This window comes from Chamaea fasciata, unplaced genomic scaffold (genome assembly GCF_029207755.1).
Source record: "Chamaea fasciata isolate MVZ Bird 193981 ecotype frontalis unplaced genomic scaffold, bChaFas1.0.hap1 SCAF_30, whole genome shotgun sequence".
Taxonomy (NCBI): domain Eukaryota; kingdom Metazoa; phylum Chordata; class Aves; order Passeriformes; family Sylviidae; genus Chamaea; species Chamaea fasciata.
The window spans coordinates 1236606-1260367 of record NW_027094115.1 but is presented as its reverse complement, the minus strand read 5'-3'; the positions used below and the strand labels follow the sequence as shown (position 1 = coordinate 1260367).

Here is a 23762-nt window from a genome sequence, read left to right as displayed (position 1 = left end):
GTCTGGGGCCGCGGTCACGGGCTTTCTCACCAACTCCCCGCCCTGGTCTCTCAGGAAGCAGACCCCCAACCGGCAGGTTTTGTCCCAAAGTGCGGCTGTGACCGCACAGGACCGGGCTGCGGGAGGCTCCGCACCCGCCAGGGGGCGCCAACCGCTTCCCACTGCGCCTCCGGCCTCCCCAAGCTCCGCCCCCAGCGGGAACGAGCCCCGCCCCGTCAGCGCGGGCACGCTCATAACCCCGCCCCCTAGTAAACCGCTCCCTGTGCGTCCCAAGCCGTGCCCCACTCACCGAAGCCCCGCCCTAAGACTTAAGCCACGCCCCCATTCAGTTCATTCTCCGCCCCCTCCTCGCCGTTCTCGCTCCCTCCCGTCCCCTCCCCGCTCTCGCGAGATCTGTGCCCGGAAGCGGCACCTCCGGGCCGAGCCGGCGGGGAGGGCTCCGGCCGCCATGGAGGCCCCGAGCCTGCTGTTGCTGCTGCTGCTCCTGGGGATCTGCGCCGCCCGCGCCGCGGGTGAGGGGCCGCTGGCACACCGGGCGGGGGACCCGGGCGGGCCCGGCGAGGGGTCGCTGAGGGGCAGCGGACCGGGGAACTATGGCAGGGGTAAGGGAGGGCAGCGAAGCCCTTGGGCCAAGGGCGGGTCAGGCACTGCACTTGGTCTGTGGGGCCTCCTCTGCTTTGGGCCCCTCCTGCGGGAGGGGTTCCTTGTGGTCCGCCGCGTTCGGTCACCCGGGGGTTCCCCTCCCCCCTTGGTAACCCCCCTTCCCCTCCCCCCAAGGTCCTTCCTCTCCCTTGAGGTTCCTTTCGCCCTCTGCTCCCACCGTCTCTCTATGCGGATTTCCCCTCTGCTCTCCAGTTCTCAGCCCCCCCATTTCTGACTGACTGTGCTCTCCGTGTTTGCCTATAGTAGAGACCCCGCAAACAGATACCAGCAAATCTTCCGCAGTGCCTCAGGCAGCCAAGCCACCTGGAGCAGGTGACACCCAGGAACACAGGAGCACATCCCCAGAAAACAAAAACGAGCAGAAGGATGAATCCAACAATAGCGATTGCAAAAGAGATGTGAGTAGCAGGACCAGCCTGGATGAGAAGCAGAAGACAAATGAGGACCAGAAGGACAGCAGTCTGACTGCAAATGGCAGCAGTGAGGAGAAGGAGAAGAAAAATGAGTCACAGAAAGGCAACAACGCGGGGACTGCTCAGGATGGCCAAGGTTCAAATGGGGCTGGTGAAAGCAGCAATGCTGGAGGCAGGGGACAAGGAGATGAAGACCAGAACAGCAGCACTGGTGGCCAAGGCAATCCAAGCGGTGGCACTGGTGGCCAGGGCAGTACAGGGACCAGCACTGGTGGCCAGGGCAGTACTGGGACCAGCACTGGTGGCCAAGGCAATCCAAGCGGTGGCACTGGTGGCCAGGGTAGTACAGACACCAACACTGATGGCCAGACTGGACACGCAAGCAGTGGCACTGGTGGCCAGGGCAACCCAAGCGGTGGCACTGGTGGCCAGGGCAGTACAGGGACCAGCACTGGTGGCCAGGGCAGTACTGGGACCAGCACTGGTGGCCAGGGCAACCCAAGCGGTGGCACTGGTGGCCAGGGTAGTACAGACACCAACACTGATGGCCAGACTGGACACGCAAGCAGTGGCACTGGTGGCCAGGGCAACCCAAGCGGTGGCACTGGTGGCCAGGGCAGTACAGGGACTAGCACTGGTGGCCAGGGCAACCCAAGCGGTGGCACTGGTGGCCAGAGCAGTACAGGGACCAGCACTGGTGGCCAGGGCACCCCAAGCGGTGGCACTGGTGGCCAGGGCAGTACAGGGACCAGCACTGGTGGCCAGGGCAACCCAAGCGGTGGCACTGGTGGCCAGGGCAGTACAGGGACCAGCACTGATGACCAGGGCAACCAAAGCGGTGGCACTGGTGGCCAGGGCAGTACAGACACCAGCACTCATGGCCAGACTGGACACACAAGCAGTGGCACTGGTGGCCAGGGCAGTACAGGGACCAGCACTGGTGGCCAGACTGGCAGCCACAACAACGAGCAGAGCGAAGATCAGAACAGCCATGTCAATAAGAACAGCCAGGATGGCAACCAGCCAGGCAACCCCAAGAACGAGGGCACCAAGGAGGACAGCAGTGAGAAGAACAACGCTGGTGCCGGCAAAAGCGGCAGCAACGAGGGCGGCAGGAACACAGATGACAGCAACAACAAGGACCAGGGCACCAACCAGGGCAGTGGTGACAGGAACAGGGCTGGCACCCAGGGCAGCGAGACCACTAATGGGCACGCAAACGGGGGCACCAGCCAAGGCAGCAGTGGTGGGCAGCAGGCCCAGACTGAGACCCAGGGCAGTGCTGGTGATGAGCAGCCTCACAACCAGGATAATCCAAAGAACTCCCAGGAGGACCAAAGCCCTTTGTCACACTTGGCTCCCTCCACTGAGGAGGGCTTTTTGGAAAATGAAGAAAGTGCCTCAGAGGACATGGCCAAGGCTGAGGAGGGCAGTGATGCCTCCTTGGATCAGGACAGCGGGAAGAGTGTTCCCTCCCTGCCCAGGGCCCGCTCAGAGAGCAGCCACTTCTTTGCCTACCTGGTGACCACGGCTATCATCGTTGCAGCTCTGTACGTGGCATACCACAACAAACGGAAGGTAAGCAGCCCTACTTAAGCCCTGAGGGTTGGGATTGGGACCCGCTCAGCCCTTTCCCCTCATCCTGACTGCAGTGTCTCCTAGTTGAACCTAGGTTGGTTCATGTGGCCCCAACAGCAGTGGGAGGAGCAGGAGGGTTGTGACCAGGAAAGGGATCAGATCTGGTGGAAACTGGGTGTTCTCAGCTTTGCTGCTGATTTTCAGTTGAGAATGAGAACATGAAGGGGTGTGAGATCCCTACATCTTTTCTCTGACATTTTCCTACTGACAGTTTTCTGTAGCAGGTTACGCAAGACTGAGGTTGTTTTTCCTCACATAAAGCTGGTTTTGAGGGAGGAGAAAGAAAACAAATTCTTACTGTTTTCTGCTTGTTGAGCAAACCTCATTATCCATCTTAGCTGGTTGAGTACTGGCATTTACATATTTCACGTGCTCGGTCACAGGGAAAGGGTTGTAGGAGCAGGTGAATGAAAAACCACAGGTGAGCCTGTGTTGGAAGCTGCTGTTCCACTCACCCTATCTCAATTTTTCTCTCTCCAAAGATCATTGCTTTTGCTCTGGAAGGAAAAAGATCAAAAACTGGTAGACGGCCCAAATCCGGTGATTATCAGAGACTGGACCAAAAGGTGAGACCCAGCCCAAGTGGGGGTTGGTGTGCCTGGTGTGTGCTGGAAATACAAAATATTGGCCCTTTCCATTAGAAAGGGTCCTAAAGCCCCAACTCAGTCAGTTTGGGAAAGCACAGTTTGGTGTAGAAATGGGGTTTTGCCAGGAAATGGAAAAAGTAAGACTGAGAAATGCTGGCAGAGCTGACTCAGGCCACAGATGGGACAGTCTCGAGCTGGGCTGTGCTGAATGACTTTTTCACTGATCCAAATGACTTGTCAGAGAGGATTATAGTGGGAGAAGGGTAGGATTTGTGGAGAAATCAGTTTCTTCTCTCCCTTGAAACCTTTTTCCACCTCTTGCCCTTCAAGGCAGATGTGCCTATAATTATTTTCAGCCATAGGAAGAGGAAAGGTAGGAAAACAAAGGCAAGAGCTCATGTTTGCTTAGGGAGCTTCTTAGCCCAGTCAAGTCTGGACAGAGCAGCAGAGTAATTCTGAGCCTTCAGGTAGTTCCAACCTTTCCTTTTGCCTTTCCAGATCTAGATTCCTCCTCAGATGATGACAGCTGCCAATGGGAATGCAGTGCTGCCACAGTTGGATTTCATCCACAGGAAGGAGGAAAAACGCTTTTCGTTTTGCACCTGCACCTTGATAAAACTTCTCACTTCCCTAAATTGCTCCTTTCCCAGCTGCCTTGTTTTTCCCCTGGGCATCTGGCTGCTGGAAAAGCCAGTCCCAGAACTGCACACCCAGAACTTCTGTGTCCCAATGCAGTGGAATTTGCCATCTGCTGGACTGACCCCTCCTTTTGGGGGGCGGAAATTAAGGATCTGCTGCACAATGAGCCATGGGACTTTCCCTTGCCTGGGAATGAAGCTGCCTTGGTCTCCTCCTCCCCCTCCATCTCCTCCGTCTGTCGGGTTTGTATGCCCAAGGTGGGAGCATATGAGTTCTCTTGCGTTTGTTTGGAATTGACTCACCACAGACTTGGATTTGAGTTTTCTCTCCCTGATCAATTTTCCATTTTCACACCCAGATTCCCTGTTTCACACACACCTTTGGCCATGCTGAAGCAGTTTTTGCAGTGTACCTCAAACCTTTCATGCTCTATGCAGGTCTTTTCCCTCCCAGTTCAGCTGTTTGCACTTGGTTGTGGTGTGGTGCTGTCGAGGAGGGTGTCAGGCTGGGGAAGCTCCATGTCCTGTCGGGATCAGAGATTCAGACAGGAAGATTGCTTCCTCCCCCTTGTCAGGTGTAGGAAGGAAGGATTGTAAATCTCTGAGGAGTTTGGGATGAGTGAAGCTCCCAGTCCCTCCAGTTGTGTTGGACTGGTACTGGTCAGACCAAGGGCTGCCAAAGGCATTGGTGCCCCAGTTACATCTGTGAGGTGGTTTTCATTCTTGTAGTTCTACTCCCCAAAGTTTTGTTCAAGCTGGGATGTTTCTGGGGAGGGCACAAAGTACCTGCTTGGCTCATGCTTTGGAGTTTTCTAGTACTGGCAGAAAAAAATGGATTTGGTGAACCCAGAGTTCCTCACATGGGCACCCAGCTGCATCACATCAGGTGCCAGGCATGTGCCAGTCCCACACTTGCTGACTGACTGCATGGGAAGAATCCCAGGATGGTTAAATTCCTTCCTGGGAGACTTTTTTCTGGCCTTCCCAGGCTTGAGAACAATCAGCTCCTTGCTCTATGGTCACCTTGGAAAAGGGCAGAGCCATTTTCTGGTCACTGTGAGAGGTGCAGCTCTAGTTTTGATTTCTTAGTAATTCATTCCAAGAGGGGAGAGGGCTTGACCTTCTCCAAGCCCTAAAAGCATCCTTTCCCTTTTACTGGCTCTTGGCAAATACAAGGAGCATGAGAGTCCCTCTTGGCTTTAAAGAGTTCTCAGAGTTTCCCTAGGAAACATCTAGGATGCTACAAGGACTTCCAGGAGTTGTTTGGAGAGCAGGAGGGTGAAGGGAAGGGAAGGGGAAACAGGGCTGGGAATGTAACTCTCAGGGAAAAGTGTGGGAACCTCCTGCACCAAACCACCCTGCTCCAGAGCTCCTGTGGGATCAGCCAGGCTGGGGGCTGCTTTAGGGCAGGGTCAGGGAGGGAGACACTGGGTTTTGGCTGGTGACAGCAGGGAGACAAACGCTATTCCAGTGGGTGGAATCCTGTGTGCTCCTGGGCTGCTCCGGCCAGGATTTTTGGAGCATGTGCACGTTTTGGAGTGTGAGTGCTTTATGCTTACTTTGTCCTGGCTTTTGGTTTGTTATTTGTTTTTTTTAGGGTTGGTTTTTTTTTGTTTGTTTGTTTGGTTTTTTTGGGTTTTTGGTTGTTTTGTTTTGTTTTGTTTTTTTTTAATTGAATAATAATTTAGAAATGTGGGGGGTTTCTTACCATCTACTTATTTTTCTATCCTGGGAGCTATTTCAAATCCTCTCTCACTCCAGGCTGTGGGAATCCCACCCTGGGGATATATCCCACCCTGGGGGGAGGGAATATTTTGGACCTCAAACACCTCAATCCCAGGCTGAGCCACGCACAAGCTGCTTAGGGTAATAAGGACACACCTCATGGCTCTGGGAAGTGCTGGGTCTGGGGAGAGGCAGATCTCACACCAGGCTGAATTGTGGGGTTTTCCCCCAAAATCTCCCCGCCAGCACTTCCCAAGGCTGGTGTGTTCTACCAATAGTCCGGGCTGCCCCAAACCTCTGGGAATTGCTCCAAATTTGTTGAGTTTTATGGTGTTTATGCAATGTGTCCCAAAGGGGTCAAGGTCCGCAGCATCTTTTCCCTTTGGACGCACATGTTTCCCATGGATGGTGTCTGCTGGTAGAGAGGGGTTTTTTGCCAAATATTCCTACTTTTTAGGCTTGAACCAGCACTTGCTTTGTTCACAGTGAAATGCACCTTGCTTGGAAGGATCAGAATTTTTTACAGTTCTTTGTACTGCTTTTTTATTTTGTGTGGTGAAGTCAGTAAATGGATTTAAAAAACCCAAAAGGTTGAGTTTTCACTTCTCTCTTGGTTTTGTTTTTCTCATGTTCTTTGCATGGTTTTCGTTGCCACCTGGCACCAAAGGTGCAGGGTGGCTCCTCTTTATGCAAAACCAATTTGATTTTGATAAAAACACGTGGATTTGTGGAGCTGTTTGTGCTCAGAGCTCTATATGCAGCCGGAAGGAACCCAGACAGGCCCAGGCCAGAGCGGATTTGAAGTTTCCAGTCCACTTTCCAGGGCCCAGTATCAGCCCAGCTCCACGGGGGCTGGCATTGGGTGGTGTGAGGTCAGGGCCCAAGAGGAGATTAAACTGCTCTGGACAGAGCTTAGTCGTGAGCTCTCCTCTTGGATTTCTTCTTTCTCCTCCAGAGAGCCCCAGAGGGCAATCTCAAGATGTCCCGGCTTGTTGGAGCAGCAGCAGCTGAGAGACCGGAAAAGAGAGTGATGTGCCTGCTGCTGCCAGCCAGCTGTGGAACAGGGAAGAGTAGGTGCCTGATCCTCGGTGGATGATGAGGATACTTCTGGGGAGTGTCCCCTGCAGAGCATGGAAGATACTCCCTCCTTTCTGCCACCTCTTTTACCTAAAAGGAGGAAATCCCACCTTTCACTCTCTCTTTCAGTCCTGTCAGTGGCCAATAGGCTAGGCTGGGAACAGGGAGGGCCACTGGTTTTCCTAGGACAGCTTGCAGGAGGAAAAAAAGGTGAAAATGGGGGATCAAATGAGGATCCATGGGGATGTGGGGTTGGGAGAGACCTTACAGACCCTCCCCCACTTCCAAGCCTTGCTACAAGGGGCTCAAAGCGCTGCTCTGCCATGTGTCCTTAGGGTGATTTCTCCAAAAAACCCACTGCATTGTGCTCCCAGAGCTTGCTGAACCCCTTGCCTGCTGTCACCCTGACCTGAGAGGGCTGGAAAGGCCCAAAATACTGCAGGCAGAGCCAGTGTGGTGGGGCAGGCACAGGCCCTCAGGTCAGGTCCTGTCTGTGGGTGCAGGAAGCAGTGGGAGTATCCCAGGGGTGGGGAGTGGCTTGCGGGGTCGTGTTGGGGTGACTGCCCAGGAGTCAAAGTCCATGAGTGGAAATTATGTCAAATAAAATCACAAATGCTTTGCCAGCTGGGTTGGGCTCTACTTATCAGGGCTGGATTGCTGAGGCATTCCGATAGAGGCAGTTTAGCAGAGAGGCCTGGCAGCTGGAGGAGGTTTCATGCGTGAGAAACTGGGCGAAACTGGGCACTGAGCTGGGGGCTGGGGTTGGGTTTGTGCCCTTCACCCCTCCTGCTCCTGCACAGGCTGACTGGAGAGTGCTGCCAGCCGGGGGTCTGGCTCTGCTCCCAGGGAGCAAGGGGCTGGACTGGAGGAAATGGCTTCAAGCTGTGCCAGGACAGATTCAGGTTGGATATTGGCAAGATTCCTCTACGGAAACAGCAGTCCAGGCCTGGCACAGCTGCCCAGGGCAGTGCTGGAGTTCCGATCCCTGGGGGCATTTAGCAGCTGTGTGGTTGTGGCACCTGGGGACATGGGGCAGTGGTGGCCTTTGCAGTGCTGGGGGATCAGTTGGACTTGATGGTCTTGGGGCTATTCCAACCCAAATGATTCCATGGTTCTGTGAAATGCTGCTACATCCACTGCCTGACCTCCACTCCAGGCTCCAGTGAACCCAACCTGCAAACCCTGTTAACCACCCCAGATTTATTTTCTTATCTTCTTTTGTTGAAAGCCTCAAATCTTGCACGGTGTCCTGAGCAAATAGGTGAACCTGAGCTGATCCCACAGCAGGTATTTTCCTTATTGGCAGAGCACCAGCCAAGCAAACACATGAGCTTTTCCTCTGCAAGATAAATTCCATGGTCTTGGAAGGTTTGTTTGGATTAAAAAAACCACCAAAATGACTGAGATGGTATTTGCAGGGTTGGAACTCTGGGGTGAGAAAAGCAGAAGGAGAGGCAGGTTTGGGTCTCCTCAGAGCTGTGTGAAACATGGGGATGCTGCTGGGGGGGAAGGCTGGGTGTCACTGCACTGTTCTGTGCCTAAATCAGATGTTTCTGCTCTGCAGAGGGCCCTTGGGGAAAAGGTCCCTGAGAAAAAACCTTCTCCCAACAGCTCTGGTGCCTCCAGGTTGAGCTGCTCACCTTCCCAGGAGAATTTTTGATTGGTTTTCCTGTAACTTGTCCCTTTCTCTCCATGTGTGACAGGAAACAAGCTGCTGCTGGTCACCCCTTGGGTTCTCCCCCTCAGGACTCCTCTGTCCTGAAGAGAACAGATGTCTCCAGCAGGTTGGGAGTGAGGCAGAGCCTTGGTCCCCACCCTCCAGTACCCTGCAGGAAGGTGGATCTGCAGGGGCTGAGAAAGGATGCACAGCCTGCAGGGTGAAAGGAAGGACGGGAACATCGACTGTGCCCTGGCCCTGCTTTGTCCTAGTTTTTTTGGCGAAAGGAAACTCTTCTGGCTGATATTGGTGCATCAGGAGCTGTCCCTTACCTGGGCTGCAGGTGAACATCTCCGTGGTCCAGGGAGGGATGGGAAGGTAGTCAGAGGTTCCACCTGGATCAGCCTTCAGGTCTGCGCTGTCTCATTCTACATCCACCCATGGTCAAATCTTCCCTGAGTAGTCTGTGGAGAGAATGGCTACCTTGAACTCCCCCAGTTCTGTTCTCTGGGGGCCCTGTGGGCCTCTAACCTCAAACAAAAATCCATGGCTTGGGAGAGACCTTACACACCACCCAATCCCACCCCTGCCTTGGGCAGAGACACCTTCCACTATCCCAGCCTGCTCCAAGCCCCAATGTCCAACCTGGCCTTGGACACTTCCAGGGATCCAAGGGCAGCCACAGCTGCTCTGGGCACCCTGTGCCAGGGCCTCAACACCCTCCCAGGGAACAATTCCTTCCCAATATCCCATCTATCCCTGCCCTCTGGCAGTGGGAAGCCATTCCCTGTGTCCTGTCCCTCCAGCCCTTGTCCCAGGTCCCTCTCCAGCTCTCCTGGAGCCCCTTTAGGCCCTGCAAGGGGCTCTGAGGTCTCCCTGGAGCCTTCTCTTCTCCAGATGAACACCCCCAGCTCTCCCAGCCTGGCTTCAGAGCAGAGGGGCTCCAGCCTTTGGAGCAGCACTGTGGCCTCCTCTGGACTCACACCAGAAGCTCCACAACCCTCTGGTGTTGGACCCAGAGCTGGAGGAAGCTCTGCAGATGAGGTCTCATTGGGACTGAGCTGCTGGAGGTGCCCAGAGCAGCCTCCCCAGCTCACTGCTGTGCCCAGGGCACTCCAGCCTGGATTCCCCAAGGGATTGGCTCTGGGTAATCTCTCTTTGCAGAGCTCACCTTCTCTTCAAATTCCATTCCATCGCTGAATTATCTCTTTGCTCAGTGTTCTAATCCTCTTTGCCAGATCAGCCTTCAAGCCTCTTTCCAGGGCTCCTTTCCAGCATGGTCACACTATTCCTTGCTCACTCACACCACTCCCTGCTTAGGAAGTAGCTCTGGGGTTTATTTTTCTCCTACTCCATCAACAGCTCACAGCTAGGCTTCTCCCAGCCCTGCCCTGGGGGTTGCTGTCCCAAAACGTCACTGTGATGGGATTTCAAGTCAACTTTTATGAATTCATCTACATCCAGTTGGTGTCTGGGAGGAGTATTAGCTCTCAGTGATGTCCCGTGTCATGGCACACAGTGTGATTTCAGCCCCGGTAGTCCAAAGGGTACAAACCACTAGGAGAAACGGGGACACTGCAGATAACTGAGGCTGTACCCTGAAGGAGAGACACCTGTAGGGATGGTGGGAGGCTGCGAGAGGGGCTGCAGTGAGCAAGAAGACTTCAAGATCGGTGAAAGCATCAAAAAAGAGGCTTGAAGCATAAAAGAATTGGGATGGAGGGCTGTGGTGGGAAGCTGGGGAGTGAGGAAGGGATCAAGGAGGGATCAAAACCCACAATTAAACCAGATTTATACTGACAGCAGTTCAAAACCTCATGCTGTGCCAGTCCAATTCTGCCCAAATCTAGCAAAAAGTGGGGAAGTTCTCATCCAGCAGCTGCTTTATCTGGGCAAAGATGTTTCAGGGGATTTTGGTGAGCACTGGGTACTTCTCCTATGATCAAATCTGGAAAATCTGTGTCAGTTTCATGAGCTTTGAGCCACAGCCCAAGGTGCCCTGATGCTCACGGACTCACCATGCTCACAATAGTACCCCCCAGTACCAGGGAATTCCTTCTTCCCATGGCTCTCAGCTCCAAGGAAGTGGGAGGTAAATCCACATTGGGCAGATAGTTTTCCTCACTTGAGTTCCCAATTTATAGCTGTTCTGCCATTATTCCTCCCCAAAACTTGGCTGGTGCAGGACAAACCCCCAGCAACACGTTCACAATTATGGGGCTGTCCCTTCCCCTTTCCCTTCCTGTTCCACTTTCCATTCTGCTTTCCCTTCTTTTTTCCCTCACAACCCCCAGCCCCACTGACCCATCATGAAGTACAAATCTCAGGATCATTATCACTAGTTCATTACTTCCAGTCTCACATGCTTCCCTTCCCATCTGGAGAGGACTTTGATCCTGTTCCTAAGATTTTACCACCAGACAGAAGAACTTTGTTGCTGCTAAAGGAGCATGTGCTTGTGCCACTGATGCCTTGGGGCAATGGGGGCAGAGCAGCACCCAAACATTTGGAATACTGGGGGGCTGGGGTCCTGCTGCTCCCAGGAATGACTCTGGAAGCACTGGACAGCCTGCGAGCGCCGCTGCTCTTGGACAGCTCTGGGGCTGCAGTGGAGGTGGGCTTTTGCTGGGAGATGCAGGTGGAGGTCAGTGATCCTGACAGGATCAATGTCACCGGTAGGGACATGAAAGAACCACACTCACTCAGGTTCAGAGGTGAGCAGAGAAATAGGTTTATTATGATTTGGGATTTAAATAGGATTTGGAGTTTGATCAAGGATTGGTAGATGAGAGGAACACCTTTCTGACCCCAGAGGTTAGTTCACCAGTCCATCACAGACTGACTGGTATGAAAACAATCTACTTGTTTATGTTACATTAGTGAGAGACTCCATTAGAAATATGTAAACATCATCAGAAGACTAAAGAATCAGGGCGACAGATCAAGCAGCCATGGGTGCTGCTGGGACTGTGGGAGCTGCTGGGCCATTCTGTACCTGCTGGTGCCACCTGTTTTGGGATTATCTTGACTTCTCTCCTGGCCACGACAGCTCTTGGGGCCTCCCTTCATGCCCAGGGACCAGCACTGGACATAATGCTGGAAGGGGATGCATTTTTTTGGTGGGGGTGAAGTCCAACACGATCTGTCTGGGAATGGGAATGGGAACGGCATCTTCCTGGACTGAAATCCCTCGGCTTCACATAGATATGCATCTGCTACAGATGTGTGACAGCTGAGAGTGAAGTGGGGGTGAGGTGGTGGGGAGCAGGGTCCCTGGTGGTGGGATGGCAGGCTTTAGTCTCCCTTCTTGGAGTTGGTGGCCTGCGAGTGCATCTTCAGCCATGCCACATCCACGTAGAGGTTGCGCTTGAGGATGGTGCTAACGCAGATGATGGCTCCTTGCAGGGCTCCCATGAAACCCCCCAGGCACAAATCCTGCCCTGAAAGGAGGGAGCAGCAGACGTGGTCCCCCTGTGAGCAGCCCTCACTCCCCATTCCATCCCAGCCAACCATCGGGGTGGTTTGGGAATCACCTTCCCCACCTTCCAGCTGCCCCCACACCATCCCTGGGGTCTGAACCCACAACCTTCTCAGGAAGGAACCCTTCCTTCAGCAGGAAAAGGGCCTCATCCTGCCTCATCGTGCATTGGGCAAGGAGACAATCTCCCATAGCGGGAGGAGCACAGCCCTTTCCTCCACCCCTTGGGACCATGGAACTCTGCTTTTCCAGGCGTTATTCCATTGCCCCACAGTGGCTCTTCCCTTTATTCCATTTCAGGATTGAAGATTTTCTCTCCCACATCCTGTTCCCCCAGAGCTGTCTTATCTGAGGACACTGGTGGTCCTGTCACCTGTCAGGTAGAGGTTGGGCACAGCTGTCTCTGCCCGCACAGTGGCAATGGCTTCAGCCTGCAGGCGGGGGATGCCGTGGTCAGCACCATAGAACTCCCCGTGGGGACTGGCGATGTAGTACTGGTTGGTGAGGGGAGTCCCACCTGAGAGGTACTCGATCTGCAAGGGAACAGAGACAGGGTGGTCTGCAGGGGCAGCAGGATGTGGGGGCTATTGCAGGAACCTGGGTGTGGGAGGTCCGGGCTGGGATGGGTTTCCTCGCAGACCCTGGGGTGGTGGTTCTTGCCAGGTTTCATCCCAGGATGGTTCTGGATGATCATCCTGGGATGGTCATCCAGGTCTGCCCAGGTTGGATGGGGCTTGGAGCAGCCTGGTCTAGTGGAAGGTGTCCCTGCTCATGACAGGGTGGAACTGGATGAACCTTAAGGTCTTTTCCAACCCAAACCATTCCATGACTCCATGGTCATTGGGTAGCTAGAGGCGACCCAGAGAGGAGCTGGAGAACCCCTGAACCCATGTTTCCTCACCCGGCCCTCAATGCGAGGATAGAGCTTGAAGACAGTCTGCATGATGGCATCCACAAAGGTCTTCTTCAGGTCTTCATAGTCATCCCCCCGCTTGTGGACCTGCTTGTCCTTCCACTCCTCGAACCACTCATACCTGGCAAGGGTGACGATGGCCAGCGTGGATTTACCTGCAGGAGGACAAGGCTGGGGTGCTTGTTCCTCTGCCCACCCTCATCCCACCCTGTTGCTTCTCCAAACCCTCCCCATCCAAACAGAGAGATGTCCCCAGATCTTTGGGGTTTCATGTCCTCCATCCAGGATCACTGACTGCATTCCATAAGCCCTGTGCTCAGCAGCTTTGATCATGGATAGCTGAGTAGAAACTCCTTCTTTGGGATCACCAAACCTCAACAAGAGTTTTGAAGCCCCTCACAAGCTTTTGTGGCTGGATGTCAGCCTTACCTGGGTACCTCATTTCCCAGGTGGGGTCCTTGGCTGATGGCGAAGTGACAAATATAAAAGGGATGTTGTTGGCAGCTTCTTCTCTGGACGAAGCCAGGTAGCGCTTCATCCTGCATGAGAGAGAAGGGCTGACCTGGGGTGCAGTGCACACCTTTCCCTGAATTCTCCTTACGGCCAAATCACTGAGTCACTCCCCAGGAATTCATCTCCTTACACTCAGTGAAGCACATCCAAGGTGAAGCCAAACCTACATTCCATCCAGGTCATTCCCTGGGAACATGAAGTAGTTCATGGGTACCAGCCCCAGCTCTTCCCTTGAGCCGCTGAGGCCAACGAAGACGGTGAAACCCCCCTCACCGTGGGTTACCATGTGGAGCTGGGACTGGATCTCTGCAATGTGGAGGAAAAAAGGGGAATTAGCCTGTTCTGGGGGAAATCAGGCTTTTCTAGGATCCTCAGCTACAAAGAAGTGGTTTCTCCAGTCCTGGTCCTTTCCCACCAAACCCTGACCCTTCCCACCCACACAACCATCCCCCTTCCACCCAGCTGCGACCCTTCCACCTAATTGTGCCCCTTCCCAAGCACCTCTGTCCCCTTCCACCCAACCCCTCCCCTTTCCCCCATCCTTGCCCCTTCCAGAAGATTTTCTGGCAATCCAACTTTAAGTGGACATTCCATGAACTTTCAAAAATTTTAGGGCCCTGCACTGTGTTTTTTAAGGAATCCTCACACCAAACCAGGACTTTGCAAACTACAGCCAATTTGGGCCAATTAATTTAAGCTTAATAAAACCCCTGTGAAGAAATGAGCGGTCAGGGCTGGGTTTTAAGGGCTGTGGCACAGGAGCGACAGGGGGTTTGCCCATGTTAATTGATAAATCCACTTTCCGATGAAGTTCAGGATGGGATTAACACCGTAACCCCGCCGGAGCCCAGCACTGACGCAGTACCTGGCAGAGCCTGCGCCTCCGCTGGCAGCAGCCTCTCGTAGGTGTTGAAGATCCCAGCATCCGAAATGATCACGGGAGCAAAGATATCCACTGAATCTTGGCCTTTTTTGACACTCACACCTGGGTGGGAAAATCCAGAAGGGGAAGAATGAGGTGCTGGTGAAAGGAACTGCACTTTGGGGAGCAGCCCCATGCCCCATCCCAGGCTAGAGCTCACCGCATGCTCTGCCCTGGGAGTCCAGCAGGATCCTCTGCACCGGCGCCTTCCCAAACACGTTGCCTCCAGCCTTCCGGATCACAGGAATGGTGTGGAAGGCAATTTCCCCGGCCCCACCCTTGGGATACCATGCGCCATGGAGGAAGTGGTTCACCAGGATGCTGTGCATGGAGAAGCTGGCCTTGGAGGGGAGCACACCTGGAAAAACGGGCAGTCAAGGTGGGTTTGGGCAAATCGTGGGTTTGAAGCTTATCCTAAATATTTTAGGACGAGGAACACCCTGGACACAACACTGAGAAGAAGGTGAGGAACCTGGAGGAGTAGGGAGGACATTGGGTGTGGGTGTCCCCATGGCAAAGCCCATGGTCACCAACCTGACCAAGTCATGGGGGGCTGTGAGCAAAGCCCAGATGATGGGATGGAGGGAAGGGGGAAGCTCAGGAACATTCCCTTGTACAGGAACGATGTCACCCCATAGGAAAGATGAAGAACGTAGAGGGAAAGAGATAGAGACAAGCAATGGGGACACGTCACCTGCCAGTGACTTGGGGACGAGGATGCTGATGAAGCATCCACCACAGCATTCCTGCAAACCTTCCAAAAGCATGTAAAAAAGGGTGTTCTTACCTTTTTTTCTGTTTCTAAAGCGTTTAATGTCATCCCAGGACCTCCTGGTCACCTACCGTAAGTGGGGAAGATGTAGCTGAGGACAGCCCGGAGCTCCGGGTTGGGGGTGAGACCATCCACCACCTCCTTGAGGCTGCGTGAGGCCAGGTAGGAGAAGGAGAAGAGGCGTGGGAGCAGCCTGGAGCAAATCAGGAGTGTGGCCAGGAACCGTGGGAGCATCTTCAGTACCCCCAGCAGCACAATCCCGCGGCTGGCACTCTGCGGGAAGAGCCTGGGGCTCACCACACAGACCCGGGGGCTCAGACACACCCCAAAGCATTTTTTTCCCTTAAATTCACTGCTGGGCATCCCGGGGAGCTGTGGGCAAGGGGGGTACTGCCTCCCTCAAAAATCTTCCCTCAAAAACCTCTTTTAATAAAAGCTTCCCCAAAAAATCTTCCCCACCGAAACTCCTCCAAAAAGGTCCTCCCAAAAATTTCCTCCAAAAAGCTCCCTAAAAAAAACGGTTCTTCAAAACATCTTCCTTAAAGAAATCTGCCCCAACTCCTTAAAGAACTTCTTCCTTAAAGAAATCTCCCCCAAAACATGCGATGCTGCATTTTTGAGGCAGAAAAGGGGTGATTTTGCATATGTTTCCCAATGCTTTTGGGGTGACACCATCATTCCCTAGGGGTGCCCAGTATCCAGGTGCCAGGGGGGTTCCCCTCTTTGTGTGACTCCTCAGATCTAAACTCCTTTCATTTTAATCCCACCCAGATCCGCTCCTACCTTCACCAACCGCTGGAACTCATCAATGGCCGCTGCCTCCCCAGGGAACTGCTCCTTCAGCCTCCGGAAATATTCCCTCTTCCCAGAATGGATGTGGAAGGTCTTGCCAGCACCCTGGGGGTCCCCCAAAACCACGGCATCGTAGGTGGCTGGGAGTGGGGCCCACTCCAGCTGCCCATCTGTCAGCTGGTCCACCAGGAAGCGCATCAGGGAGCCCTCCTGCATCTGCCCCACATAATGGATCCCTAAAATAGAAATTTTTTCTTTATTTTCATCTTTTTTCCTTTATTTTCACCTTTTTTTTTTTCTTTTTATTTTCCCACCCCAGGACACACCAAACCCACCTCTTATTTATCCATCCTCACCCCATCAGCTTCATGTGGAATGGAAAGGGAAAATCTGGGATACACCCGCCTCCCAACCGGGCTGAGTGGCACTGACCATAGTGTTTTTAGCTGGTAATTTTGGAATTTTGTTACACTTTCCTATTCATCTCTGCTGTAAATAATTAATCCCGGAGATCTGGGGACATGCAGAGCTGGACTTTGTCTTGCCACAAGAAGTTTGCCAGCAAGATGTGTCCCGATGTGACATCCCCCAGGCTGGGAATATATAGGGGCTGGATATGGGGAATCTGAGGGGCTTGGTATCCTACACTCAGAGGATTTTGGGGTGAAGAGCAGGAAAATGGTTTGTCTACTGCGAGGTGTGTGCTGGGCAGCCATGGTCTTCACCCCAATGGGTGCGATTCCCACCTGGAGGGTATTCCATGCCCCTCCCTTGGATCCCGGGGGAACCTGGGGCCCCGAATCATACCAGTGTCAAACTCAAAGCCCTTCTCGGTGAAGGTGTGGCAGCAGCCCCCCAACTTCCCGTGCTGCTCCAGGACCAGCACACGCCAGCCAGCCTTGGCCAGCAGTGCTGCAGCTGCCAGGCCACCGATGCCGCTGCCTACCACGATGGCATCGAGCCCTTGGGGCACCTTCTCTGCTGAGAACACTGTGGGGAAAGGGAGTCGTCACTGCGGGGACACCCCAGAGCATCGGGGACCCCCGAAACCACGGTGAACAGGTGGCACCTCGGGGGTGACACTCGGGGGGGGGGGCGGGGGTGACAATGCCACCCCGGGGGGTTAATGAATGCTGGTGCAGCTGGAAATGCTGCCCTGGGGGGGCTGATGCCACTCTCGGTGGGGTCCATACTGCCCCGGCGGTCCATGGCACCCCGGGGGTGATGCCACCCTGCGGGGATGCCGCTCTGGGGGCGCTGCCAGCCCGGGGGGATTAATAACACCCCGGAGGTGCTGCCAACCCGGTGGATTAATTCCACCCTGAGGCCAATGCTGTCCTGGGGTGCGGTGACACTCTGGGCTGTTGATGCCACGCCGGGGTTTAATGCCGCCGAGAGGGTTGATGCCCCGGGGGTGCCGTACCTGTCTTGACGACTGTCCTGCGCACAGCCTTGTCCGTGACGAGCGGGGCGGGCGGGCGGCGGCTGTCGGTGGCGAAGGGGTTGCGGCTGCCCGGGACCCGCGGGAGCAGGAGGGAGAGGAGCGGGAGGAGGACGACGAGGAGGAGGAGAACGGGGGCGAGGAAGAGCAGCGCCTGCAGCCACATGGTGCTGTGCCTTCCGACTGCGGAAGTCCCGCTCTGCCCCGCGGAGCCGAGAACAGCGGCGGGGCCGGCGAGGACAAGCAAGAACAGGAACAGCGGCGACGGGGGGTGGCTCCGGCACTGGGCGGGGGGGGGCCGCGGGGAGGGGCGGGGGAGCGGGGGCTGGCACCGGGCACTGGGAGCTGGGACTGGGCACTGGGGGCGGACACTGCGATTCTGTGAGCTGGAAACAGGAAACAAGAAGCAGGCGCTGGGCACAGGGAGCTGGGACTGGGACCTGGCACTGCTACAGTGGGAGGTGGCAGTGGCATACTGGGAGCGGGGACTGAGCGCTGGAAGCTGGGACTGGGAAGTGGCACTGGGCACCGAGAGCTGGTCCTGGACACTGGGAGTTGAGACTGTGCAGTGAGAGCTGACTCTGGGCACCAGGAGCAGGCACTGGGAGCTGGCGACACCGGGAGTTGGCACTGGCGTAATAGGAGCTGGTACTGGCATACTGGGAGCTGGAACTGATAACTGGTAGTGGGACTGGGAACTGACACTGGGCGCTGGCAGCTGGCACTGATCACCCCGGGGCAGACCCCGGAAACCCCGAGTCGCGCTCCGGGCACCGCCCCCGTTCCAGCCCCGCCTCTTGGGCCCCGCCCTACCCGACCTCAGCCCCGCCCCCTTGCTGACCCTCGCGCGCCTCCGACTCCTCATCGCGCGGTGCACGCCGGGAATTGTAGTCCGGGCGCCCTCTTCAATAGTGTGCGGAGGTGCGGACTACAGCTCCCGGCGTGCAGCGCGGCCGCGCCTGGGCAGTGCGGCGAGCTCCGGCTGTGGGAGCTTGAAGAGTCAGAGAGGTTTGATGTGCCGAGCGGGGGCTGGAACGGGCTCTTGAGGGGTTTGGAGACACTGTGAGACTGGGAGGTGCTGTGGGCGGCAGGAGGCTCCTGAGGGGTTGGGGGGCTGCTGAGGGACTAGGGGGCCCTGAGCGGGTTGGGGGATTCCCGAGGGGCTGAAAGGGGCCTGGGGAGGGCTCCTGAGGGGTGCTGAGAGCTGCCGAAGGCTCTTCAGGGGTAGGAGACCCTGAGTGGCCCGGAGGGGTTCCTGAGGGCCTGGGGTGGTTCTGGGGGTGTCAGTCGCTGGGACACCCTCATCGCACCACCTGATCCCCTCCTCTCCCGCAGGCCATGAGCGGCGTCGGGGGCTCGGAGGGGCCGGAGGAGCAGCCGGAGGAGCGGCAGCGCCTTGTCCCCCCGGCAAGTCCCCGTCCGTGGGTGTCCGGCCAGACCCTGCCGCAACCGACAGCCGAGGGGCCCCCCACCTCAGGGGTCCCAGCCCCCCACTTTCCTTCATTGCTCATTTTCTACCGTTACAACCACATAAAATCATCTTAAGGGTACAGACCCTTCTGAAGGGGCCTGAGCCACCTTCTCGCGGGGCACAGGGGCTGTTCCCTGGGGAAAAAGCTTGGAATTCGGGGTCGGTTGGTGTCTGGGGTCCGTCGCAGGGAGTGACACTGTGTTCCCTCTGTCCCTTCAGATTCCAGCTCTGGGGCAGGAAGATGTCCTGCAGGAGCTGGTGCTCGGATCGGGGCAGCCCCCAGACCCTGGTGAGCTTCTTCTGCTTGCCTTGGATCAATCATGGTGTTTCCTGGTGGGAAAGTCACCTGCAGGGCTCGGAGGGACCCCAGAGAGCAAGTGGCCGGGGGGTGGTGTCAAATCCGTATGGTCCCAGATTATTCCCCAAATTCACCCAAGATAAACCTTGTGGTGCCCCGGGTGGCTCCGGTTGGGATTTTCCTTGCAAAAGAGAAAATACAGCCCTAGGGTGTACTGAGCAGTGTTGGGGGGGAGGGAGGAAAACTCCCACTCCATGTCTGCCATCCAGATCTGACTCCTGTACCCCTTCCCTTGTGCAAGGGATCAGCGAGGAGCAGCGCCAGGCCCGGGAGGAATGGGAGGCTCTGGAAGAGATCCAGTCAGGTACTGGGACTAACGGGCCTGGTAGCTGGAAATGTCCAGGAAGGGGGAAAGGAACTGCACCCTGGAGGGTCTGACCCACTCCCTGCCTCCCTGCAGGATTGGGGGGCACCTCAGGCGCGCCCCTCCCTCCGATTTCCTTCACTGAGGCGCTGCAGCACTTCCAGAGGGCGGAGCTCTCCAAGAGCCGGGTACGGCTGGGCTGCGGCTCCCGCTCCTTGCTGGGAGTGTAGGAAGTAGGAGTGGGGGGCACCAGCCCCCTCCCCCCGCCTCTGGCTGCGTTCCCTGATGGGTTTGGGCTGTTTCTCCTGCAGGGGAAGGTCCGGACCCCGGGGCGCCGGGGGATCCTGGCTGCCCTGCTCCGCTGCCTCTGTGGGCCTCCCCGGCTGCGGCCGCAGCTCCGGGGAGAGCAGGAGCTGGCGCTGGCCATGGCACAGTGTGAGTGGCCCCGGGGTCCCCTTTGTGCCCTGCTGGATCTCATCCTGCTCCCTACAGACACAGCTGCAGGTGGGAGCCCTCTGGCTCCACGGCCCCTCTGCCCCTCAGTCCAGGGGCAAATGGGATGTGAATCACCCAGTCCCTTGGCATGAGGGGGTCGCACACACATGGAAACCCTGGGCCTGTGGGTTTGGGGGCTGAGTGGCCTTTCTGGGCACCAAGGGGGTTTTTAAGGTTCCAAGCTGTGGTTTTTAGGTGCTGTGAGGGCATTTTTGGAGGGTATGGGTTTGGGCACTGAGGGACATTTTCTGAGCACTGTGGGTTTTTTAGTGTTGAGGGGTGAGTTTGGGGTCTTTTGACTCCCAAGAGGCATCTTTTGGTTGCTGAGGGCTGTTTTTGAGAAACTGGGGGGATTTTTAGGGTGCTATGGGGCACGGGTTTGGCTGCTGAGGGTTTTTGGTGCCAAGGGGCATCTTTAGGTAAGGGGATTTTTTTTTTTGGAGGATGTGAGGTTGTTTTTTTAGGTGCCAAGGAATGTTTTTGGGGACCGAGGGGTGTTCTTGGGGCACTGAGGTATGTTTTTTAGACCCCCAAGAGTGTTTTCAGCCAGCTGGGTTTTGGCTCCCTCTCTGCAGGTGCCCTGGATGACTCAGAGTGGGTGCACATGCGGATCCTGCAGACCATCTACCGGCAGCTGACGCGCTCCAGGCTGGGCTGCCCGCGCTATGGAGCACACTGGGAGGACCTGGGCTTCCAGGGTAGGAGAGAGAGCAGCCCTCTTTCTGGGGAGATCCCCAGGCCCATTCCCAAAATCCATGCAAACCTTCCCTGGAGCAACTGTTCTGTCCCAGCTCCCTGAGTCACTCCCTGTGCTCCAGACCCAGCTCCACTGCCCTCCCTTGGACTTGCTCCAGCACCTGAATGTCCTTCTTGGATCCCAAAACTGATTCCAGGTTTTGATCACCCCAGTCCTCCCACTCCTCTCCATATTCCTGCAAAATTCCCAAAGGCACTCTCAATCCCTTTATCCATAGAAGGATTAACCCAAACTGACCCCAGTACAACATCTGAACTGGTTAGCTGTGTTATCCCAGTACCATATTCATAAAAAAGCTGGTAGTTCCTGGAAAAGCGCAGAAATGGGAGTGGTGGGGTGGAGCAGGGGCTGGTTAATGCCCAGATAGGCACAGTGATGGCCCCATTAGGAAACTTGCCTGAAAGCTTTCCCTCAGGAAAGGGAATCCCCAGGATTCTTGGACTCTGGAAGTGCAGTGACAGGGAATACAGGGAATAAACGGCCCATGGAAGTGGGTAGGTGACAGAGAGCGACTCCATGCTGTCGCTCACCTTCCCAGGCGCGGATCCTGGGACCGACCTGCGTGGGACGGGAATGCTGGGGCTGATGCAGATCCTGTTCTTTGTCTTGGATTCTCGGACGCTGCCGCTGGCACAGGAGATTTTCCGGCTCTCCCAGCATGAAACCCAGGCATGACCTTCCCCCTCCTCCCTGCCAGGGGATCTCCCTTGGAATTCCCAAATGCTCTGGGAAAGGGAAGAACAAAAACCTTCTCTTCTGAGTTTTTTTTTTGGGCTGCTGAACCACCTTGTGCTTGTGAGGGGAAGAAGGTGGTGCCCAAGAGCCCCGATCCAGGCTGGAGCAGAGCTCGAAGTGCTGTATTTATGTTGGAAACAGGATTTTAGAGATTTGATACTGGCTTGGAGTGAGATAAACAGGCTGGAGAGTTGGGCAGCAGGAAAATGGGAGTGAGTGGAGCCTGTCTTCCTAAATTCCACATTTTAGTCTGGGTTTAAGCATGGGTACAAGATCGGCTCGACCCTCAGCACCCATTCAAGCCTGGATTTGTAGGGCTGTTATCCCAGTGCGTGGATCCCATGAATCCATTCCATGGATTTGCGGATGCATGGATGTGGTGTCAAAAGGCCAGAGGTGGCAGAGAGGAGGAGGGTCTGACCTTCCATAATGCTGGAATTCTGGTTGTTTTCCAGAATTTCCCCTTCTGCATCATGTCTGTCAACATCACCCGGATCGTCATCCAGGCGCTGCAGGAGGAGCGGCTCTCCCGGTGAGGGGGATTGGTTTTGGAGTCTCAAGCTGCATCCTGGGTCCTTCCCCTTCCCAGAATGTGGCTGAGCCCTCTCCCCCTTTCCAGGGAGTGCAACCGGCGGCAGCAGGTGATTGGGGTGCTGAATGACCTGTATGCTGCTGCCTTCCTGCTGCTCTCCCGCCTCTGGAAGCGGCAGCATGGGACCATCGCTGACGCTGGCCTCTTCCTCAAGGGTTCGTCTTCCCCGATTTTCCCTTCCCAGCTTTCCCTGGGGGGACATCCTCAGGACAACAGCCTCAAAACACTCCTCGCTGTGTTCTCAGCACATCCCAGCCCAGTGCCAAGGGCTGTAATGCCCAAGAAATCCAAACATTCCCAGTTTAATCCTCACACTGAGCTTTTACCACAGTTTTTCCCTATCCCAGTGTTTCAAGGGATGTTTTTCCTCACGTTTACCACCCCAGATCGATGCTGTGATGGGGTGGGTGACATGTGGGGACATTCCCTGCTCCCCAGGCTCACAGGGAGCCATTGCTTAGCCCCTGTCCATGAATTATTCCAGAGAGGATTGCTGTCAGTGGGACTAATGTAACCCTCAGAAATTAGGATCCAGCTGGCACTTCTGGGCTCAAGCTTCGCCTCATCTTCCCTGCATTCCAATCTCAAGGGTGCTTAGGCTGGCGTTGAGCTTCCTGTGCTTCCTCATCCCAAGGAAGGCATGAACGTGCCCTTTCCCAAGTGAAAATGTTGGGACACTGGATGTATTGGACCCTTGACACCATCCAGGCCCTGCTCCCCTCAACCTTTTCCCCCTCTGACCTTTCCAGAGCTGGAATTATCCACTAAAAAGAAGCCGAGACAGCTGCTGAAATCCCTGGAAGCCTACCTGAGCCGTGGCCTTCGGCCTCTCTCTTCTCCCTCCTCCCAGATCCACTTCACCAGCATCTGTGACCCGGGAGTGGAGCTGAAGGGAGATTCCTGACATGGAGTGGGATGCTGCATAGGGAATTTTGTTGGTGGATCAGCCTTTGGAGGGAGACACAGTGGTGTTCCCCCTGCTTTGGGGGCTCAGGAAGGGCTGGAAGAAGTCATGGAGCCAGGATTTTGCCTACTCTGGGTGGAACTCTCTGGAAGCAAAGGAGGAAGAGGTGGTGGAGCAGGAGATTCCATGAGCCACCCAGCTTGGCACTGGGATGGTCCCTCTCTTCATCCCAAATCCAGGGTCCCACCTGGGTCCTTCCCAGGTGGAGCTGCGGGGTTCCTGGATTCCATGCCAGCCGTGCCTGGAATGGGTAACCTCCACTTTGGGCTGTGGCAGATCCCCCGGGGTCACTGTGGGGTGTCAGCACCCAAGAAAGTTATTAAAGGGGGGACATGAGAGGTCTGGTGGAAAAGAGAGTTTTGGATTTGCCACTGGACTTTGTATCTGGGGGAAGGAAAGGTGAACTGGGGGTGCCCAGAGTCCACTTTGGGGTGAAAAAGGTGCTGTGGAGGAGAGAAATGAGGGGTGAGAGCTCCAGAGAGGAGGGGAAGGGTTATTCCCTCTGGAGCAGCTCAGGGCCAGTGCTTGGGAATGTCCTCTAAAAATGGGAAAAAACAGCCCCCAAAGCCCAAATCTGGAGAGAAATGAGGGGTTTGGAGGAGAGAAGTGGGAACTGGGAGGAGAATGGAGTGTTTTGGCCCCAGCCCCCCTGAAAGGGAAATGCTTCCTGGTGGCTAGGAATGCTCCTGGATGGAAAAAAAAAAAAAAATAAATGGAGAAGAATGAGCCTGGAGTTGGGATTTGCTCTCCCGACATTGAATTATTGTGGAAATTGAAGGGAGAATCCTTTTCAGGTGTTTTATCAGGTGTTTTGGGGGGAAAATGATGTGGGTTGGGGATGGGGTTGGTTGGGGGGA

General features: G+C 55.5%; 3 protein-coding genes and 1 long non-coding RNA gene across 6 annotated transcripts; 3 read left to right on the top strand and 1 right to left on the bottom strand.

The window, feature by feature from the left end:
• The first annotated feature begins 413 nt into the window (after positions 1 to 413).
• TGOLN2 (trans-golgi network protein 2) lies at positions 414 to 6253 on the top strand. Its single transcript, XM_066206115.1, has 4 exons — positions 414 to 512; positions 907 to 2654; positions 3197 to 3280; positions 3800 to 6253. Exons 1-4 carry the CDS (start codon positions 449 to 451, stop codon positions 3803 to 3805), a joined length of 1902 nt encoding a protein of 633 aa, XP_066062212.1. The 5' UTR covers positions 414 to 448; the 3' UTR covers positions 3806 to 6253.
• Positions 6254 to 11105: 4852 nt separating this feature from the next.
• On the bottom strand, positions 11106 to 17483 carry RETSAT (retinol saturase). Its single transcript, XM_066206116.1, has 11 exons — positions 17212 to 17483; positions 16596 to 16778; positions 15780 to 16024; positions 15068 to 15269; positions 14385 to 14582; positions 14168 to 14287; positions 13470 to 13608; positions 13219 to 13328; positions 12778 to 12944; positions 12250 to 12409; positions 11106 to 11838 (listed from the first exon to the last, which is right to left on the bottom strand). Exons 1-11 carry the CDS (start codon positions 17393 to 17395, stop codon positions 11693 to 11695), a joined length of 1854 nt encoding a protein of 617 aa, XP_066062213.1. The 5' UTR covers positions 17396 to 17483; the 3' UTR covers positions 11106 to 11692.
• Positions 15069 to 16098, top strand: LOC136302676 (uncharacterized). The gene is made up of 2 exons (XR_010724109.1): positions 15069 to 15158; positions 15768 to 16098. It is a non-coding gene; the product is annotated as an uncharacterized lncRNA (long non-coding RNA).
• Positions 17322 to 23718, top strand: ELMOD3 (ELMO domain containing 3). 3 transcript variants are annotated; one of them, XM_066206133.1, is made up of 11 exons: positions 17322 to 17396; positions 18565 to 18636; positions 18920 to 18989; positions 19300 to 19362; positions 19459 to 19550; positions 19674 to 19797; positions 20433 to 20555; positions 21153 to 21283; positions 21805 to 21881; positions 21969 to 22096; positions 22691 to 23718. In XM_066206133.1, the coding sequence occupies exons 1-11, from the start codon at positions 17394 to 17396 to the stop codon at positions 22843 to 22845; spliced, it is 1038 nt and encodes a 345-aa protein (XP_066062230.1). In that variant the 5' UTR covers positions 17322 to 17393; the 3' UTR covers positions 22846 to 23718. The 3 variants fall into 3 exon arrangements, with proteins under 3 accessions (XP_066062230.1, XP_066062231.1, XP_066062232.1); XM_066206134.1 differs by lacking the exon at positions 17322 to 17396 and adding an exon at positions 17576 to 17877; XM_066206135.1 differs by lacking the exon at positions 17322 to 17396 and adding an exon at positions 18176 to 18237.
• The last annotated feature ends 44 nt before the right edge of the window (positions 23719 to 23762 follow it).